General features: G+C 43.0%; 2 protein-coding genes across 2 annotated transcripts; both read left to right on the top strand. All coding sequences in view use genetic code 11, as the record gives it.

Moving 5' to 3' along the window:
* Positions 1-66: 66 nt before the first annotated feature.
* EGR_08113 (hypothetical protein) lies at positions 67-6,860 on the top strand (the record flags this gene model as incomplete). Its single annotated transcript, XM_024497362.1, has 16 exons — positions 67-167; positions 200-551; positions 620-790; positions 831-940; positions 1,035-1,147; positions 1,206-1,430; positions 1,894-1,963; positions 2,243-2,447; positions 3,387-3,655; positions 4,733-4,907; positions 4,959-5,071; positions 5,166-5,245; positions 5,316-5,469; positions 5,619-5,910; positions 6,518-6,697; positions 6,798-6,860. 16 exons carry the CDS (start codon positions 67-69, stop codon positions 6,858-6,860), a joined length of 2,673 nt encoding a protein of 890 aa, XP_024348233.1.
* Positions 6,861-7,513: 653 nt separating this feature from the next.
* On the top strand, positions 7,514-19,970 carry EGR_08112 (Epsin-2; the record flags this gene model as incomplete). Its single annotated transcript, XM_024497361.1, has 6 exons — positions 7,514-7,828; positions 10,090-10,366; positions 15,248-15,435; positions 17,736-18,054; positions 19,121-19,471; positions 19,672-19,970. The coding sequence occupies 6 exons, from the start codon at positions 7,514-7,516 to the stop codon at positions 19,968-19,970; spliced, it is 1,749 nt and encodes a 582-aa protein (XP_024348232.1).
* Between the last annotated feature and the right edge of the window lie 376 nt (positions 19,971-20,346).

Below are 20,346 nucleotides of genomic sequence, written 5' to 3'. Positions count from 1 at the left end.
AAGCCTCTGATAATTCATTGAAGGTCGAAAAGCGTATTACCATTTCGTGTGCTATTGCAGGCCGAAATGAATGTCCGAGATTACAAGCCACTACCCAACGCATGTGTGAAAAATTTATGCGATAAATTATTCGAAAAACGAAAAGCAGGTGCGATGGAAGTTGAGCAGTAAGTATTGACTTAGTTTTCCTACTTCTAAGGCTGGTGAAGACTTATGTTTCAAAGGATAAGAAGGATGAAATTGATAAGATTCTACAGATCTTCGGACAAGAGTTTATTGTATCACCGAATGCCAACGTGAGGAAGGGTGCACTTTTTGGCTTAGCATCCGTTGCTATTGGACTGGGACAGGTAGATCAATGCATTGGTTTTGCTAAATTTCAGATCTGTCATTTATACTCTGACCAACTTGTTGCGCCTATTTTCCAAGCTCTTCGAGATACCGATTCACAAGTTCGATATGCTGCCTGCGAAGCTCTTTACAATATACTGAAAGTACTCCATGTTCACTCACTGGAATATCTTAACGACTTGTTTGAGGCGCTTTGCACGGTAAGCGACCCAGTTAAGAAATAATACCTAAGTTTACTTAATTCTTAAGTTTCACTTGTCATTTAAAGGCTACAGCCGATCCAGAAATGTCTGTAAGGCAGGTTGTGGACCACTGTGATCGCCTCTTGCGTGATATTGTGATCCAGAATCGAATAATCGATGTGAAGGCTTTCATGCGCATTGTCTCTGGACATCTCCGTACGCGAATTCCATTCACTCGTAAATTTCTTGTTGGTTGGGTAGGTCCATGATTTTTCTGACACATTAATTTTCTCCCAGATCGGAACCCTAAATTCAGTTCCTGGGCTTACCATTATTCAGTATATTCCACAACTCCTAGACGGCCTTTTGACCATTCTTGGTGATGAAAATCCGGATATTCGGCGAAAGTGAGTGCATAGTTTTGGAAGAAACTGGGTTCTCTTCTTTTTATAATTTGGACCCTCTTTTTTTATATTTCTTCGAAACCGAACTATCTGGCAGCTGTGATGTTCTTCTAAATGACTTCCTATCCAACACCATCAAGGATCCAGATACTGTTAACGTTCTCTCAATGATACACATTCTAATCAGCCACTGCCAAGAATCCACTCGGCGTAAGTTTGAACAATTACTCAGCCTTAAATTAACATCCTCATCTCCCCCTCTGCGCAGTTCTTGCCTCATTGAGTCTGGACGAGAGGACGGCGGAGGCCCTCTTGAACTTCTCTGGTCCAAACCTCTCACCAGAGCGTCTGCGACAGATAACTTCCCTTCAGTGGATCCGGCAATTTATCCACATCTCCACGTCCAAGGGACTCCAGCTTATGCCCCTAGTGGCTCCTATCCTCTCCGCTGTCCTTCCGTGTATCGATGACAGGGACGACCTAGATGATAGAAGTGGGTTGGGTACTACTTTTCATTTCCGCAACAATTCTCATTGAGTCATCACGCTTTAATCTCACAGAATGGCTCGTAAAATATTCATTGAGTGTGATACATTCAAATTACCTGAAATCTCGCTGGAATTGCTATTCCTCAGATTATTGAAGTAGCTAACTAACGCTCTTAGTAGTCTTCACAGTCTTTGAATTTTATTGCAAAAGAATACTTTATTGAAATAGTTTCATTTGCATATTAAGCATTTTAGTCAACAAAACCTTTTTTTACATCGGTTGTTATTTTCTGGTGTTTTTAAGAAATAAACCGTGGTCCCTCGGTCTTCGTCTTCCGAATGATTCTTAGGCGAAAAATTGGCTTTCAAATGTCGATCAGTTGATTTTTTAGATGAATTGGCATTGTTGTCAAAGCGCTATCGTGAATGCTGGAAATCGGGTCTATACTCTCTATCTTTGTTCTTTAGCTGCATTGAAACGGGCTGTTGATATCAATGAGGTGTTAATGAATTTTGTTCACAATCTCCGGCAGTCACGGTAGGTCTCAGTTGTCAGCAGTCTTTTGTTTCCAAATCTTTGATCCACAAATGGTCTTATCAAATAGCTAAGCAATTGACGAGTAAGGCACCGATTTAAAGTTAGTATTTGAAGTTGTAATGCAACCATTATTTACTGACTGCACTTTGCAACCCAGCTTTTTTTATTGTGAAGTCATAATGGAAAGTCATGGAAATCATTTTACTTCTAATTACTAGAAATCTATCATGAAAAAATATAACAAGGCAAACATTTTGCTACGTTTAATTTCCCGCTTAGCTCGGAGAGCGGCGAGTGTGATCTAAACTGCTCCGCCTTTCTAAAGGTGATCTACGGGACGTTCGATCACCCCTCTGTCCTCACCCGTCTGGCCGCATTGCGTTGGATTGAGGTGCTTCTTTCCGTTAACCCGGAGGCCGTTTTTGCCAACTCTGCTGAGCTCATGCCCCTACTCCTCAAATTACTCTCTGATCCCGCTGTTGAGGTAAACCAGCTAAAGTATGCTGCCGAAAGTTTTTCGTGACTGCCTCTTCAATCGAAATGTGATGCTAGTTTTGGAGTAGGTTTATTGGCAATGTGGGGAACTATGAAAGACTCCAAATTTGCCTAATCTCTTTCTCTTTTTGAAAGAGGGCGAGTTTCGAAGCTTTTTAGAGTATCCGAAAACTAGCCGCGAAAAAGGGGGCTTCTAAAGATTGAAACAGGAGCATTGTCTGGGGTCGTGGGCATCTTCACCACCCTTTTTGCATCCATTAACGCTTCTCCTTTGTTTCCTCTTTAATTACCAACTTGTTAGAGTTACTTAATGCCAAAATGCTGTGGTATTTAGTCACTTTTGAGAAGCTCCATTCTTTACTGAGCGAGCTCTATGCTCATCTTTCAATGTTTCTACGGTTTTGTCGGAAGTTCGCTTTTAATTTACGTGCAGATAGCTTTTTTTTCGTAGCTGACTCTCTATTGAAGTAACAGCGTTTCCCGCAACGCTTACCATCAGTTGCAGTCGAGTGTACCCCCAATAAGTCAATTTTATCTTTGGCGACTTTTGCAGAGACCTTGACAAATTATAAGCCTGTTTAAAGAGTTTTAGTCCACGTGCTTAAGCGTCCAATTATCATGAGATTACTGTCTGCCGTTAAGAAGTTAAATCCTTGAACTGGATCTGCGTTTAGGTTACTATATTCACCCAGTTTAGATGGAGAACTCACCCTGCTGCATTTTGTTTGTGCTCTGCACCCTCGACTGAATTGCTTACTTGACAGTGACACTGGTACGCTGTTTAAAGTGCCAAATTTTCAAATACTGCGGTACTTTCGAAACTGTCGTTTTCAGCAAGATAGAAGCGTGCTTAACTTGTCATATCCATGACTTTCATCAGCAAGCCCATTCTATGATCAAGAGCGGCACTTGCGTGCTCACTGGTTAGGTTGTTCACTCGACTGTCTCACTCGTGGGCTGCCTATGCAAGCACCCAGTGGCTCATCATGCGTCAGGAGACGATAGGGCCTCGGTGCAGCGCCTCTTCTCTAGTCTGGTGCGTAAGGGATCGGTGGCGCTGCCAGCGAGCCTCTGCAACGCTGTCGCGGCTGACCGTGAACGCTCCAACCTCCTCTGTCTGCGTTTCCTCTATGACCTTGTTCAACGATTCATCAATGACTCTCAGATGCTTAGTGAAAAGGGCAACCTCATTATTACGTGAGTATGTATATAACTCTTCATTCATCCAACCGTCCACCTAGGTATTTGTTCATCTCACTGTTTACCTGTCCTCTCGTTAAATCACCCGCTCACTCGTCGGCGATTTATACATTCTCTGATTTGCTTATCCTTCCATTTATTCACTTTTCTGCCCATCTCCTGCGTATCTTTGCCCGTATATTTATTCTTACATCGGTGTAATGAATTGGCCCTCTGCCCATTCATTCGTCCGTGGGTTCATTCATTCATCCATCCGTCCATTCCGCAATCCACCCGTCCATTCATTCATTTATTCATCGAATTACTCCTTTTTTCTTTTTTGGTTTTGAATCCCCTAGTGCTAAATTCACTTCAAATTCTTTTGCTTACCTGTCCATTACCTTACCGGCACAACAGCTAGCAATATGTTTGCTCACAAAATGTGATTGTATTGTCCGTGAAATATGACTGCTCCTCCATCCGTATAATATTCATCGAAGGCATGTCTATGGCATGAATTTAGACGATGTATTCCTTATAACTACGGAGGAGCATTCTAGTTCGACTGTTCCTATCTTGGTAAATCATTACACCATGACATATCTTGGATAATACCATTTTGCTGAGCAGGTGAGCGGTACATTTGTCAAACACTTATAAGAATTGTGTAATCTACTTTAAAAATGGGATTAAACTCCTTCTTTTTGCTTTGATACTGAAATCGACCATTTGTGAAGTACTTTCGAGTGGCTTAAGGATTCCAACAGTGCACTTACACCTTTGATTATCCAAACTCACAATTTTGCTCAAATTTTTCCGGATCTCTTCTTTCCCCCTGTAATGCGATTGTAAGATTTTATGAACAAGTCAACTTGTTCGTAGAAAACGCAAATAACCAAATTGGTAGACGCAATTTAAACATTTTGCTCCTTTCATTCTGATGAATCAGGGAAACCCAAATGAATCACTTCAGAACGAAAAGTTTAACATCACTGTGGTATATCTTGCTCTAGGGGTCGACCGGACATTAGTGATACTTCTCCACTACTTACAATAAAAGTTTGCTTTTCTGCCCTCAATGCACATTTGACACAGCGATCTCTGCTTGGCACTGGGCGCCAAGTCTGTCTACTATATGATGGCCCTGATCGTATCCAACCTCCTTAAGCCCAAAGAGGCCTTCATCATCGTGCAGACACTCAACCAGATTCTCCTTACTCAACCCTCTGTCCTCGACTTCCGCGAGTATCTTTACACGATTGATCTTAATGTAAGAAATTTTTGCCCTTATCACGTCCCCAAATGACTCTTCTGCTTTCAGAAGGATGCAGAATTATTCAAGGAGCTCTATCGTGCCTGGTGTCACAATCCCGTGGCTCTTCTCGCCTTCTGTCTTTTGACACGGAACTACACACATTGTTGCGAGATTGTCAAGTCATTGTATCGTTTCTCTACTCACTCAGTTTACCTCTATCCTGATTCTCTTTTCTAACTTTTATTTTCTTCCTTAACTGCCTATCCACTCTAGCGGAGAGCTGGCCATGTCCGTGGAGGTCCTTGTGGAGTTGGACCGTCTAATCCAGCTGTTGGAATCTCCCGTCTTTGCAAGTGTGTTAATTTGAAGGGCCTATCTATTTTCGTCGTTGGCTGCGCTATCTCCCGTTTCTCTGTGCTTCAGGACTTCGGCTGCATCTTGTTGACAAGAGATACAGTCCAGCACTGCAAGAGACTCTTTACTGCCTCCTCATGTGTCTTCCCCAAACTGAGGCTTTTGATATTCTCAGGCGTCGGCTTCAATGTCTCCCCAGCCACATCCTCAACCAACCCATGAGGTGTCTCCCTCTAGCCTTTATTCATTGACAATTCATTTCTTTATTCATTCTTGAGTCACCTACATTTCACCCACTATTCTACCATTACCCATTCATTTCGAAACTGCTCAGTCTTTTCAGTTCTAAAGTGATTGTTTCTCCCACCTTAGTGCTGCATCCCGGTCAGACAAAGTGGATTTCAACGCTTTATTAGTGCATTTCCGTGAAGTGCAACGCCTACACCATGAAAATCGGGTGAAGGAGGAGGCTTTGATGGTTGATGCGAAGGAGACTCGGGGCGCTACCTCCACAGCGAATACTATGAGAGCCGCCACCACTAACACCACAAGCACCCCCATATCGGGTACTGCGACAGCCTCAATCCCAATCGAATTGGGATTTCTTCAGTCAGAGCAACTAACCAATCCTCTGATGGCCAATTCGACGCAATTTTTTGTAAAAGTGCGGTATAATTCGAAACCATGAATACTAGTTTATGCATTCCTTCAGAACGCATAAGTTGCAAGCATAAGGGCGCATAAATGATAGGAAAATGGTGACTTTTGATGCCAAAGAACGCACTTTTTTCATTTGAGATGAAATTGGGAGCTCGCCTTACCAAATTATCTCAAATGCTGGGAAAGCCTGTAAAGGCCCCTCTGTTACAACACGTGCTTCAAAGTGGTTGTTCAATGAGTGAAGCTTGTAATATGGGAGTACTGCTGAATAGCTTTTTTGTGTTAAAAGTGAATTTCGATAGTAAGTCGAGTATTTGATGCATGTAGGGTTAAACAAGTGGGTAGAGTGAAGCAGACGTAGTTCCCATTTCCCAGCACTCACTCGTAATGACTCTCAGTAAGTAGTTGAGTCAAAGCAATTTCTTTTTTTTGGGCGATTTCTTCCTTTAATGCACTTTACCGGATTAACACAAAGCACTTGAATCTCTCTTGTTGATTAATTTCAGGGACTTCAGAGACTCGGGATTGAGGCCATACCACCTCGTGAATCCTCGGGAAACTAGTCATTTATCTTCGCTCTTATTTGTATTTGTTATATTCCTTTGTATTAGTCTTCCTTAATCCTACGTAACACTGGTTTTATTCGTATGTGTGTAATGGAAGTGATAGTGGCCAAAAGTGGGCTCGACCTAGCTAATAGGGACGGTGGGGAGGGCCTCACCTGTCCGCGCGATTCATGTCTCCTGGGTGGGTGCGGTGGGCACCTCTATGAATTTTCCCTCGTCCTTCAGGTTTGTCGTCGCCTAAGCTGTCATTGCCCTTCCACACAGAGCACGAAATTACAGCATTTGTCGAAGGTGGGTGTCGGATTAACTCCTCTCGCAGGCTTAGCTCTTCTGTTACGTTGACACTGAGATAGCTGTCGGAGAGATCAGGTTAGCTGTCACTCTGTAGCTGGTTTGTTCGTCACTGCCCCTGGTACGATGGTTGAAGGCTTTCATGAAGCAGTGCTAAGCTATAACGGTACACGGCCTGAGTTATTAAAGTCAGGAAGGCTAGAAGAACCATGCTACAGAGCAACGGTGCAAGTCGGGGAGTCTAAAGAGGCGGTATAGTCAAAGAGTAGAGTCAATACAGTAATACAAGTTATCTACAAGTATTAGTCTATTTCTATCAAACAGATTTTCAGTATCATTTCTATTGCTGCCTAAGTTGTTCATACAATCCTTCACTCAAATTGGAAAGGAATTACAAGATACTCAGGTTATATCATGCTAAGTTTTGCCATTGCGTATTCTTGTACTGGACACCATTGATATTTTATTTAGCAGTACTTTAAGGCCAAAAGCAAACACAAAATGCATTTTGTACTTAATTTACTAATATTACCTCCTGGTTTAGATGCTTTGCCTTCACACAAAACTAAAATATCATAAGAAGTCTAAACTTATGTTTTACATTTCCTAGATAAAGTGAATGATGTATACGAACCAATGAGAAGCAGGACATTGTGCCCGCCGTATTCGCTTGTGAGGAATTGCCGTTTTTGCTTTTTCGTCTCTGTGATTTTTAAGTATTCCTGAACAGTAACATTTGAAGCCTTCAAGATGATGCCTCTTCAGCGCCACATAAAAAATGTTGTTCGCAATTATACGGAAGCGGAACGGAAAGTACGTGAGGCTACTTCAAATGATCCATGGGGTCCAAGTAGCACACTAATGTCTGAGATTGCGGATAGAACGTACAACGTTATCGCATTCACTGAAATTATGCAGATGATTTGGAGGAGGTTAAATGACAAGAGCAAAAATTGGAGGCACGTTTATAAAGCTCTCATTCTCTTGGAGTATATTATAAAAACGGGCAGTGATAAAGTTGCAGTTCAATGTAGGGAGAACATACACGCCATCGAAACTCTCATGGTAAGCCTTGGATATTGTAGGAGATTTGATTTTGGCTATTTTGTATGTTCAAAGCGCGGAGTACTCTGTCATTCGTGTTATATTCCAATCTGGCTTTTACCTTTTTGGGCTCATACAACTAAAGTAGAAGACACCTGTTGCTTTGACTTTAAGGTCGCAGAATTACAGCTTTTGTTTCACAAATCTCGTCGGTTGTAAACTCTAATACATAGTAATGGTCTCACTATTCACTAGGACTTGTGGGCTCCTCAAAAATAGCTCTCACCTATTAGAGTTATGTGTGAAATATCTTGAACAGTTATTTGCCTAGCTCTCCTTTCCATACCTCTACTAGTCTGTATTTGTTGGGTTTATCGTCTCCATTGCTTGTTTCTTGTTCCAAATTCGTGTAAATAATATCTATCATGCCAGTAGTATTTTACTAATAATGAATTTTATAAACACCTAAACTTTTCACTATAGGGCTCTGTCCAAAGCTTGGGTGAGAACTGCGAGTAACGCATAAATTGACATGGATATTTTTTGTAAACAAAGCCCCTTCAAATCGTGCTTCTACCCGATCCCATTTTGCTAAACACCGAGGGTAGTATTTGAAACACAATTTTTAAAACTTGTGCATTATGTCTCATAATTTTTAATTATCCCAGTTTTTGCTAGATGTCACGGTGTTTCGTTGGTCACATGGGTATTTATTTTGAGGATTTTAAAAACTTCTTTAAAATTGTTAATGTCTAAACTATGCTTGAGTTATGCATTTCGAACTTTTTTAAGGGAATGTTCTTCCTTTCTTATTGAAAGCCCTTACCGATTCAACATTCACTTGCATAACATTCGGTTTTTTCTTCGGCGGATATCAGCAATTTCATGTCCAGACCTTCTGTTAAAGCACGCGTTCAATTACTGAAAGTAGTCCCCTCCTCAACGTTGTCCGAGGTACCAGCGATCCTCCTCATTGTAGTACCTCATGCAAATGCTTTTAGTCTTTCTTCTAAGGCTATTGTTCTTTTAAATCTGCCAAGGGCACAGCCAAGTTTGCGGATTAGCTTTACGCCACTCCTTGAAAAGAGGCACGTGGAGGTGACCGGACAGTTAGTTTGACTTTTTCGGTTTCTCCACAGTGGCGGAAAACTTTTTGTTACGCCCATGTCTGCAAACATTCTGTTGCTGACATCTTCCTTAATCTTCAAATCATTGACGACTTATCAGATTTTGTAACTTTTTCCGGGCTATTTCATTTATTTCACAATTTCTTAACTAAAAAAACCTTTTGCCCAAGTGACATATAAACTTTATTTGAGGTTTTGACCCTGGAATCGTTTTTCCAAAATACCAGTAATCTCTATGCATTTTTGTCGACAGTGATGTGTTTTTCCCCTCTTGTTCCAGATTATTTTTTCGTTACAAAACTGCTGTCAGTAGGATGTGGGCTTGGTCGACAAGTTCTCTGCTTCAAGGTAGTCTAAAGTGAAACCATCCCTTTATCTGTTCAAACTGGGTCTTACATCAATTGATTTAGAATCAACATTCATCTTAATACACTAGGGGCACCTATTTTTGCATTGAGATTCGCTAATTATCATTTGATTACCCACCGATTTTCCATGGGTAAAACGGAGTACATATCTGCGCATTCCTATTTGAATGTGTGCAAGACACCGACCCAGTTGGATAATTGGCCTGCGTGGTTTTTTGAATTGGAATAGGCCAGTTTTTAACTGCTTCTTCCTCTACAAGGAGCGTAATCATAACGTCTGCGTGCATGAGAAAAAGAATGAGGCAGGAAAAGCTAATGCACTTAGGTGCTCAACTGCTAAAGTAATCTGTTCTGTGATGTAGCCAAAGGTTAACAAGAGGTGAATCTCGATACATTTATTCTTTATTCACCACACGATAGCGTATTTATAATGTTGCACCGAATCATATGTCATTCGCTTTAGAATAAACCCTTTTAGCTCTGCTGAAAACAAAATCACACATGAAGCAGAGGTCCCATGTTAGGAGTAAACGATCCAAGCCTATTGACGCTTTCCCTCTTCAAGAGGCTTGACAGTAATACATGTGAGAGGTCAGGTAATGTAGAAAATTTCAAATATCGTTGAATAACTTCTTTAATTGTATGGGTCTCTGACGGAGAATAGGGACCAATCATCTGTGATTCCCTCCGTATGGGAGACCCAATGGTGATCTATATGCATGTGGAGGTTAGAGGGCGAGTGAGGTAGAGGGAAGCTGACGCAGTTGGTTGGTTTGTGGACCTGCAGGACTTCTACTATGTGGAGGACGGCAAGGACGTGGGAAACAGTGTGCGTGAAAAGGCGCGTTGTCTGAATTCGCTGCTGCGCGACGAAGAACGACTCCAGGAAGAGCGTGGAAAAGCGTTGCTTGCTCGCGAGCGTCTCATGCATGGTGGAGCCCTCGGGACCTCCGCCGCCGCTGCCTCTGTCTACTCTCCTTCGCTCCCCTTCACCCGAGCTGGTTCCACCTTCGGTGATGATCGCCGTCCCTCTTCCCAGCCCTCCTCACTCTCCGCTGCTATCGGTAGGCTATCTCGTCTAATATGCGCATTTGTGATCACGTATTCTTAGACTCCCGTAGCTGCTTTGCCGAAACGCGTTTGAGGCAGCGATTCTCAAGTTATGCGACCTTTGGAGCGTTACTATTCGGCTTGTTTTACGTTCTCACACTCTTAAATTGTAGCAACCATTTCACTCCGAACTTTGTGTGGTTTTGACAGGCTTTTTCTCGATTTCTCGGTGACTTTCAGCGTGAACTTTTTCAGACTTGTGACTTGGCATTCTCAAATTACCGCAGCCGCTTCATTTATCGTGAGTCCGTTCAATTCATTGATTAAAAAGAGACGATACTTTGTTCTTCCTCTCATCTGTCTAGTTTCATACCTCCGTATTCTCAGATTACAGTGGCCACTTCTTCACTGATGGTAGAAAGAGGTGTTGAAATGGTTTTAAGAATTGCTGTACTTTAAGTCCTGGTCATTTTGTCCCCTGTCCTTCGTGTTTTTGTGCCCTTTTTTCGAAACACAATAATCGCCGAGATTTTGATAGCTTTGCCGTAGCTTGCGTTTTGTTCCTTTCACAGTCTCTCTGAGTGCAATCTTTTGAAGATCATTAATCCCTTTATTTTTAAAGATGGGCTATTTCCGGGAAACGATTTACAAAATAAAGTATTTGGATCATTGTTACGGCTTAAGTTCTGTTCAATTTGAACTTCATCAAGCGTAGTGAATGTCATCCACGGAATAACAGTGTCATTTTTGCTGTGACAGTTTCTTATACTTGCTTCATGCTTGAAAGTCGCCTCTTGGAATTTAGTCTTCAGGGTCGGCGATTCACAAGACGCGACATTTCGAACGCACTGTCGTCTGTTAGGTTTGCGTATGCTCTGTGCTTCATGTGTGGGTGTCGCCTCTTGGGTTGCAGTGGCCATCTGTGATGTCTGGGTTGCCTTTGGAGTCGTTAAACAACGCAAAGGTCTAGAATTAATCTGAATACAGACATACGGTTGGCTAGGTGATTTGTGGTATAAATGACGTGGGGGAGAGTTTCACGCCACCAGCTTGGACACCGAATCACAGAGTTAACATTACATGATTAGAATAGTTCTTTTGCTTCAAATTTCCTGACGGGGATCGCTTTTAGTGGGATGATTCACAAGCATCGGCCACCTTTGAGTGTTTCTGCTGCCTAATTTCTGTTTAATCTCGTGTAAATACTAACTGTCAGATTTCAGTAATAGCTTCCTTATTTATAGTGAATGAATTCGCTATGACCTAAAGTCTATTCACTTCACTTCATCTTTAGGTGAACCATAATCGTTTAAATCTTGACAACTCAAGAATGCGACGTCTATTTAAGGACTAGTATATTTTGTATACGAAATGCATTTGTCTCTTCGGATTCACGTTGTGTATCCACTCCTTTACCATCACACTTACACTTTTCCATTTCACACGTCAAGAGATTTTCCACGTAAAATTATTGGATGGTTCAGTACTGCACAGAAAACCAGTATTTCGTATTAACTTCTTTTTTTGTTTAAGCCGTATCACCAACCTTAAAGTGCTCTGGAAATGACGCCCGTTCGATTTTTGCGGTCGTTATCTGCATGTACTCGCATGCTTTGACACGGGTTATGTCATGACATTGGGGCCTTGTGGCTACTGATTTCTACTTTTTTCATATCAAACACTGAGTGTGCAAGAGCTGTCAACGCGGAATTATCTGTTACGCCCAAGCGCTGCTCTTGCTGTACGTATTGTAAGCACTTCGTGTCGTGGGAAATGGGCCTAGATGTGTTTGCAAAATCCACTTGTAGCAGTTATGTCTTGCTAAAAGTACTCCGACTCATTATCCTCCCTTTTCGATGAAATAACATTGAATCATGGACAACTTTTTCCCTAAATTTCCACTTACCTTTCTTGAGTGTCATCCTTCCTAACGTACGCACGTTTATGAACAACTCGGGGGTTCGAGTCTTTATAGAGTCGTTTTTTTTTTCTATGTAAAATCTGGCAGTTTTTGTAGCATATAACAAGTGCGCTATAATTTCTCCCAATAAGCACAAATTTCTCACCTTTTTGTTACGACTCACATGTCAACTGTACCCCTCCAAAGTTAACCCTTCGTATGTGATTTTGATTTTCAGGTTTGGGAAGTGGGAAATCTCTGTACTTTATGTTAACTATCACGACCAGGTAGCCCGACTTTCCCGTATCTTTTTCGTAAGATCCTCTCCCTGAGTATGTGACATACGCTATTCTTGGCTTCTTTCTGCTTAGTTTCTGTATCCGGTACTACCTACGAAGGTCTTTGTCTTCATGCTACCAGTCTGTGTACCCTTATTTGTTATGTAAAGCATTATTTTTGTCTTTCCATCCCAGTCATTTTATGCGGCATGTACTTTTAAGGTTACACCTGTTTTCGCCATCGTGTGGAAGTGTTTATTGTTACTTCTTGGTGCCAATCCAATGGAGTATTAATGAAGTAGAGATGTGTCGGGTGACCCAGTTTTTTTTGAGTCTAATATTTTACAAATTCATCGTGTCTGCTTTTTTATCATTATGAAGAACTAGTATTACTTTCATTGGGGGCTGTAGCTCCACCTTCCGTTGGAGATATCTAATTGCAAAAATGATGTATGCTAACTTGAATTCCTCCGTCAGCTGTGATGTCTTTACAAAAGGTCACGCAGTGGGGATACAGCATTGGTGAGGTTTAGACACTTGCATTAGACACGAAGTAAGATAACCCTTCAGATCTGCACCGTGGTGGTAATGCGCATAACCCTGCGGGGATCCAAAAAAGGAGCACTTTAAGTTTGTCTCTTTGAGGTGCATTTTTTTTGTCATAAGTCGCTCTTTAATTTTATTCACTTTACTGGGATACCAAATTCACCTATTTTCTAGTCTGCTTCGTCTTTGTTGTTGTGAGACCTTCTATTTACCCACTCATCTCAAACGTTATGAATGGCGGTATGTGCTCCCACGGTTATGGTTGTTTTCGCCGTCGCGCAACGCTGCTTCGTCTCCCATCCCTAATTAATGTGTGCTGCATTAAATTAATGCTTGGAATTGTATCAACCGTCTTACTGTAGTCTCAAAGTGGCGCAGACTTAAAGCCGATGAATTTCACCTCAGAGATCTAAAATTTTTCACACGATGGTAGCATTTCCATTAGAAAACAGCTGTATCCCTTTGTTGTGGACATCATATCTCACAAAATACGGATAGTGGGTGTATTTTTCAGCTGTAGTGCCTTGTTAGAGAAGTTAAAGCACTTGTATCAGTCGATGGAACGACCGGGTAAGGCGATCCTTTGGTTCTCCCGGGTGGACATCAAGGTGTCTATCCACTGAATCCCTGCCCCGTATCTTATTCTTGCTGATCTTAAGATCCGAGTCGCGCTACTTTGTTCCACACAAAAGTTTATCACGTTTGTGATCATTGATCGTCAGAAGACCTTTAGGTCCGCCCGGCTGACAGTATAATGTTTATCCAAAACGTGTGTGTATGTGCACTAGCATTCGTGTACTCATGTGAAATTTATGCAGCCCGCTAAAGCAATGCTTCATGTGTGTTTGTGGGCTGACCTCGCCTGAGGCGATTCCACATCTCTAGTTACCCCGGTGACAGGTGACATTGGCTTTACCTCGAGACCATTGTAGCTTTTACTTCCACTATGCGCCTGTCAGGTCTGTGTAACTGTTCTATTCTCTCCAAAGCATCTCAATCCATTAAAAAAATTAATTTAAGATTTTGGCTTTGCCATAGAAAAAGACGCAGATTTTGACCAAAAATTATGACACGCTATTCTAGGCATTCTAGTATACGGACTAATAGTTAGGGACTTTAATTTTGGACTTGATTTTTATTTTTTGGATTATTTACTTCACTTGGCAGTGCCTATTAAGGAAGTGAATCTGGGTAACAAATTTCCTCATTTGCCTCATTGCATTTCCTATTTTCTGACTGCTACGTCCCCTCCAGCATTTCATTTCGACTGTTTTTTTATCACTTGGTCACTGTGGCGATGCCTCACCATTGGCCTTGATGAAGGCATGATGAGAAAAATTGTGATACGCATCGTTTCGAATCACGCGGTTCTGCCTGCCATCTACCCTCTGCCTTTAAGGCATACTTCTCTGCCTATAAAAGTGGGTGTCACGCCTCCATTTTAAAGCTATGTCATTTGCAGTTGCTTACGCAAAATCAATCTCGTGTTGTTTTCGAGTACGAGACACATAAAAGGAGCTGGCATATTAGCATAGACAATCGGAGGGACAAGCAAAAATGGCTATTTGGCAAGGAATCTGTTTATGAGAAAACGTAAACTAACTATTTTACTGTGAAAACCTTTCTGTTCTGGTGGGTAGCCATCATTCCATAATGAACGATGAAAGATGAAAAGTGTGTTAGCTGTGGTGGCATTAGCGGCAGGTTTCGATAGAGTGAAGGGCTGAATTGTTTCCATCGTGCAAAACAAACAGCAACAGCCTCTTAAAAGTTTGCTCTGCACCTTTCATTTGCCAAGTCTTCAAAACAAAACCCTCATTGTTGTGAAAACGTCTTTTCCTCTTTCATCGGCCCCCATCTTCTAGGCTTCTTTACTATTTATTGACAAAACTGCATTAAAGTGGTACCTTTGCTTCACTCTTGATCCAGACCGCTTGGGACGAACTCGTAGAATGCACTTCAAAACCAAGAGTACTTGGTCGGTGTGCATTGTGCATGTGATTACACAATTCAAGCAGCCACTAAACACCGTCTTCCCACACAGATAGTTCCCGTTCAAGGCTCTCATGCATTTTATATTTACCAGCCCAACGTTTTGGTTATCCTCTATGATGAATAAGTAGAATACTCTACATTCATGATATCCTTCGCTTGCCTCCCTGCTCCAATAGGTGGCATATCGAGTGACTTAGATTCTGCGCAACCGCAGTCTTACACGGAGGAGCAACTGCAGCTTCAACTGGCCCTCGCCATCAGCAAGGAGGAGCACGAACGCGAGCTGCAGAAACGTCACGAGGAGGAGGCCAAGGAGGCCCTGAAGCTTCAAATGGTCCTGGAGCAGAGCAAGCGCGAGGAACAGGTCAGTTTCCCCTCCCTTCCTCTTTTCTTATTACCTCTCGCGCATAACCAGCATTTTCGGCGTATTCAGTCATTCAGTAATCGCTCCAAGTTAGATGTTGAACGTTTACCCAGTATGTAGTGAGTAAGCTACACGTGAGAACATTACAGTGGCTGGTAATGTGGAGGGTTCCACGACTAGCAATTGCAGGACTTTGAACTTTTATTAATAGCTTCTTTACAACAATCACTCGTTTTTGTGGGATGATAGTTAATTCACTACGCAATGGAAAAGATTATGAGGCTCATGGCGTGGAATCGTCAACGTTCCAATCATTATTAGTGTACCAAGCTATCGCTAAAGCCGTTGCAAGGCATTCAAGAGAGGGAGAGAGAGAGAGAGAGCGAAAACGTCTATCAATTCACGGAGCAGTTCTTGTCAATGCCTGCAAAAATGATTGTGCATGTGTGACACCGTGGCGTCGAGAATTGCGCACATTATCACGCAGCCTCTCGGGCCAAGATGAGTGAGCCACAATCTCTTGCACATTCACATCGACGCACGTGTTGGTCCTATCGCTCGCTCACGCATACACATTTGTACGTACGGACTTGTTTATCCACAACATCTTGGCGCATTTCTAATGCCGACGAGACCCCTTAGGAATCGATTGACCCGCGTACACCAAAGCTGTTGCCACGCTTGCATGGGCGCTTGGTGATTTAGCAAGCCGGAGGTCAGGTCAACCGCTCCTCTATGCAGTGGTCACATTTCATCGTCCACCAAATAGTGCTTCGCATTTTTTTGCGAGAGGGAGTAGACTATGCTGTTAGATGTGATTCCCGACTTTGTTTTCACCGCGCTTCGCTTTTGTCCCACGGTATGCAGGTGCCGCACAAACGAGTGACTAGGATGATCTACTTCTGGTGTGCGAATTTCGCGTACTTCTGTGACACAGTATGAGTTACACGATGTCCGAATGTGCTAGGAGGGATTGTGCTTATCAATTTCAGAATGATGACCTTAGTCCCCTAAATAACTCAGCCCACAACATAAAAATGGCCCTTGTTTTCAGAGCTTACCAAGTTTTTAGTTGCTGGCACAAATTGTTGTTGTGATATGCATGAACGATCATTGGAGGCAAGACTCTACTGTCTGCATCATTACCGAAGGCGTATGGCCTGCAGGTTTGTTATGAATGCACCACGGAGCTAGGAGACTAGTAGTAGTGACATGAATGGGACTCCAGATCAACTGCATAATCGCTGAATTGTCGACGTTCTAAGGGCATATATGACTGGAGGAAATGCAGTTTCAGTTCCAGGTGACGTGATATGACACTAAGCTGCTAAGCGTGGCCTTGTTTACTGCTGCCATGCGACTACTTTTGCGCAAGGTAGAACAAAAAAAACGAACCAAGAAAAGGTCTACTCTTTCATGCACCTTGGTGCTAAGGCGTGTAGCCTTTGTGTGCATAAGCACTCAATCTAACTTCAAGCTAGAGCGAGGCATTGATTCATCATTCGTAGTAGCAAAAAAGCATTCCTTGCTCTTTTTCCTTTAGTCAATTTGCGCACTGGCTCTTGCACGTTTTCTGGGTCCATTAGCCAGGATGACGTGGGCGCAGCTCTATGCCACCATCGTGGCTGCTGAATTGAGGAAGAATGAAAAGTTCATGTAGCCAAATGGACTGATTTTTTATGATGATGATGATGATGGTGATGATTGAATGCTGAAATGCGAAGCGAGGTCACTTTTATTAATGGCAGAAAGTGACCTTAATCCAACAATTCCGTGACACATTATGCTATTACTTACATGCCTTGATTATCTGCTGTGGATAATCGGTATGGCTACAGAACACAGTAGAGTATCACAGCACTGGAAATACTGCTTTTTTTCCTTCCTGTCAATTTACCCATTAACTTTGTCATCCATGCCGTTTCGCCCTCGTAATGCGTTCTCTTGCATTAATTTTTGCTCCCCTTTTGTTAGTTCATTACAGACACTAGGCCTTACATTACTTTCAGTATTTGTTTTTTTTGTGCTGGCTTATAACTAGGAAATTGAAGTGCCCAAGCTATTTTGCTGTGAGGTAAAGCAGTGTGAGGAGGCCTTATTGTCGTGTTTTATGGGTTACGTGGGCAGGCATCCACTCCCCCATTACCTCGGCATGTTGAAAGAACTCGTGCAGTGAAGCACACATGACCGAAACTGAGCACGACTGTGAATTTGGCCCATGGATAAGGTCACATTCACTGAAGTCACATGAACCGATATTCGATCGTGTTTCACCTCTGTTACACTTCGCCTTTCTGCAGAGCCGTTCAGCAGCGGCCTCCTCGCTCATTTCGGCGGCTAACTCGACTGGGGGTGGTGGCTCCGCCTCAATGACGGGCAATGGAGGCGGTCTCTTCAGCCTGATCGATACGTCACTCTCTGCTGCGCCGGCCAACATGCCCGATCCTTGGTCTACCATTGTCCCTACCACCGTTCCCAGTAATAGCGACCACAGCAATGCCCTTGTCGCCGCTGCCTTGCCCTTCAACAATTCCGCCTACCGCCAGTCAAATAACACCAACAGCAGTGGTGGTGTTGGAAATCAACTCAGCCTCATTGACTCCGCTTGGACTCCCAAGGGTGCGTCCACCTTGTAAACAGTCGCCCTATTTCAAGTTTAGCGCCTCTTTGAGACACACCTTCTAGTCCCATGAGGTAGCAATACAAATTTTACCAGGTCTACCCTCGTCTGAAGTGTGTCTGCCTTTTGCAGTATTTTGACTGAAGGAGAGACTACCATCGCCTAAAAATGACATTTTTGCCAGTCAGTAGTATTGCGTTCTTACCAGTCTAGTCTTGCACTTCTGCACCCTGCAACTTTGCTAGCCACACACAGTAAAGACAATCGAATGGGAATAAACCAAAATTGACCAAGTAATTTTTTCCAAAATTGCGAATTGTGAGGAGGCAATGTGGATTTTATGTTAATGCCGTGTGCAAACTCCTTTTGCAATTGAATACGCAATACCCAAACTGCGGCAAAAGGCCCTCGCTTGTACTCTCACCATTCACTGCTGCATTTACCCAACCTTACACCTCAGCATCCTGAAGTGGTTAATACAATGCTATAAGATAACCAAATTGACATCGTTTGAACCGGTTCTTTTTCATGAGTAGCTAAGCTGTTTATTTTATGGATGTTGATCCTTTTTTGAACCCATTTTCCCAGTAGCCACCGAGGAAGCAAATATTGTCACCGCGCCGACCTTCAAGTATTTGGTTCACTTGGTCGTGACACCTTGTAATCTTCTGGTGCCTGAAAATGGTTTTGTATTACTTGAATTGAAGTAAAAACCTTCTAAATGAACTGTAGCTATCTTTTATAAAGACGCCCGGTTTTCAACCTTAGTCTAGTGTTTATTCTACTTTTTTTCCTTTTGTCTAGGAGGCTGACGCAGTCTTGTGTAGTCAGGAGGTTGTTATAATTTTTTTGGCTTCGTGACCTTGAAATGACTGCCTATTACATTTTCTGAAGAATTTCATTTAACTTCTTTTTATTCGATATTAAAAGTGGTGCTATCGTCATCTTGAAACGGATTTTTGTAACCGGCTGCGCAAATGAATCACATTCATTGCAAAACTTGTCACCATTACTAATGTTAAGCCACGTGATCAGTGCGTTCTTACTGCTTGTTCCTTTATACAGATCCTCTGCAATCCCAGCATTCACACACTGTTCCAGTTGCGAACAACAATCCCTGGGCTGCACTGGACCCTGTCGAGGCAGCCCTTCCTTCCACTGCCCCTACTTTAGCTCAGAACGGCGACAGCAGCAGTGGCAACCCTGGTTTCGGCATTGGTCCTACTGCTAACGCTGTCACCACCACTGCCACCACTACGGCTCCGACTGCGGCGTCCGCTACCTCATCGGACAATGCAGCGACACCGTCAACACCCGCAACGACGGTCACACCAACGCGAAAACGTACACCTGCTGACTTCTTGGGAGACCACAAGGGCCTCGTGGACCTGGAGAAACTGGTCGATCGAAATCCTGGTTTGTTTATTTTCCAGCTTTCTTTCTACCTCTTTTGCCTAGATTAATTTCAGATTTTCTTTTCTTTACGCCCCTTTCAGGACGTTCGACGATTTTCGGTTTGTTTGCACCCCCCATATGCGTGCCTCCTGATTACCCTTTTATTTGAGTATTCCTCGCCGACTATTTCTCGGTATTTTTTTCTTTTTGCTCCTTATCAGCCTCCACAAATCCCTTCGCGACGAGTACGCGTCCACTGACGGGACATTCGACGAACCCCTTCAGTGCAAACCAACCGCCGAAGCCGTCGTTAAATCAACTGAGTGCCGCCGCAAACGGAACCGCATTGGCCGCCCTAGGGGACCGATCGGCCTTAGCTTTCACCTCCTTCCCAGCCCAATGCGCTCCTTTTATGACTTCCGTACCTACATTCTTCCCCGGTCAAGTAGCTCCCACCTCTACCGGTGCCCCACAACAATCACAGCCGCAGCAGCAACACAGCCTCAATCCCTTCTTTTGATCCTACTTCTCCCCTACCCATCTACAAACCGAAAGACTGATTGACCGTCGTCTGGCTGACTGACAATCTGCGTTGCATGTCTCTTTCACTCTCTATTTCTCCCCTCATTTCCTTCCCCCGACTTCCATTTGAAATAAGGAGTGGAAATATTTATGCAATCGTTGACTAGCACGATGATCTCATATTTTCTCTCCTCCTTTCTTCTCTCGCTTTTATTCGACCCCTCTCCCTAACCTACCCCCTTCCCACCTCCTCCATATCTTCCATAGTCAATCGCGCGCGTTTTCACTACGGGTACTTATTAAATTATATCATCGCTGATGATTTTATTTTCCTCTTTTCGAGCCTTCAGAAACTGCTAGGACTGAGGATTGTC

Source organism: Echinococcus granulosus (assembly GCF_000524195.1).
Source record: "Echinococcus granulosus chromosome Unknown EG_S00096, whole genome shotgun sequence".
In the NCBI taxonomy this organism is placed as follows: Eukaryota; Metazoa; Platyhelminthes; class Cestoda; order Cyclophyllidea; family Taeniidae; genus Echinococcus; species Echinococcus granulosus.
Note: the sequence above shows the minus strand (reverse complement) of the source record. Positions and strands in the feature narration are given on the sequence as shown.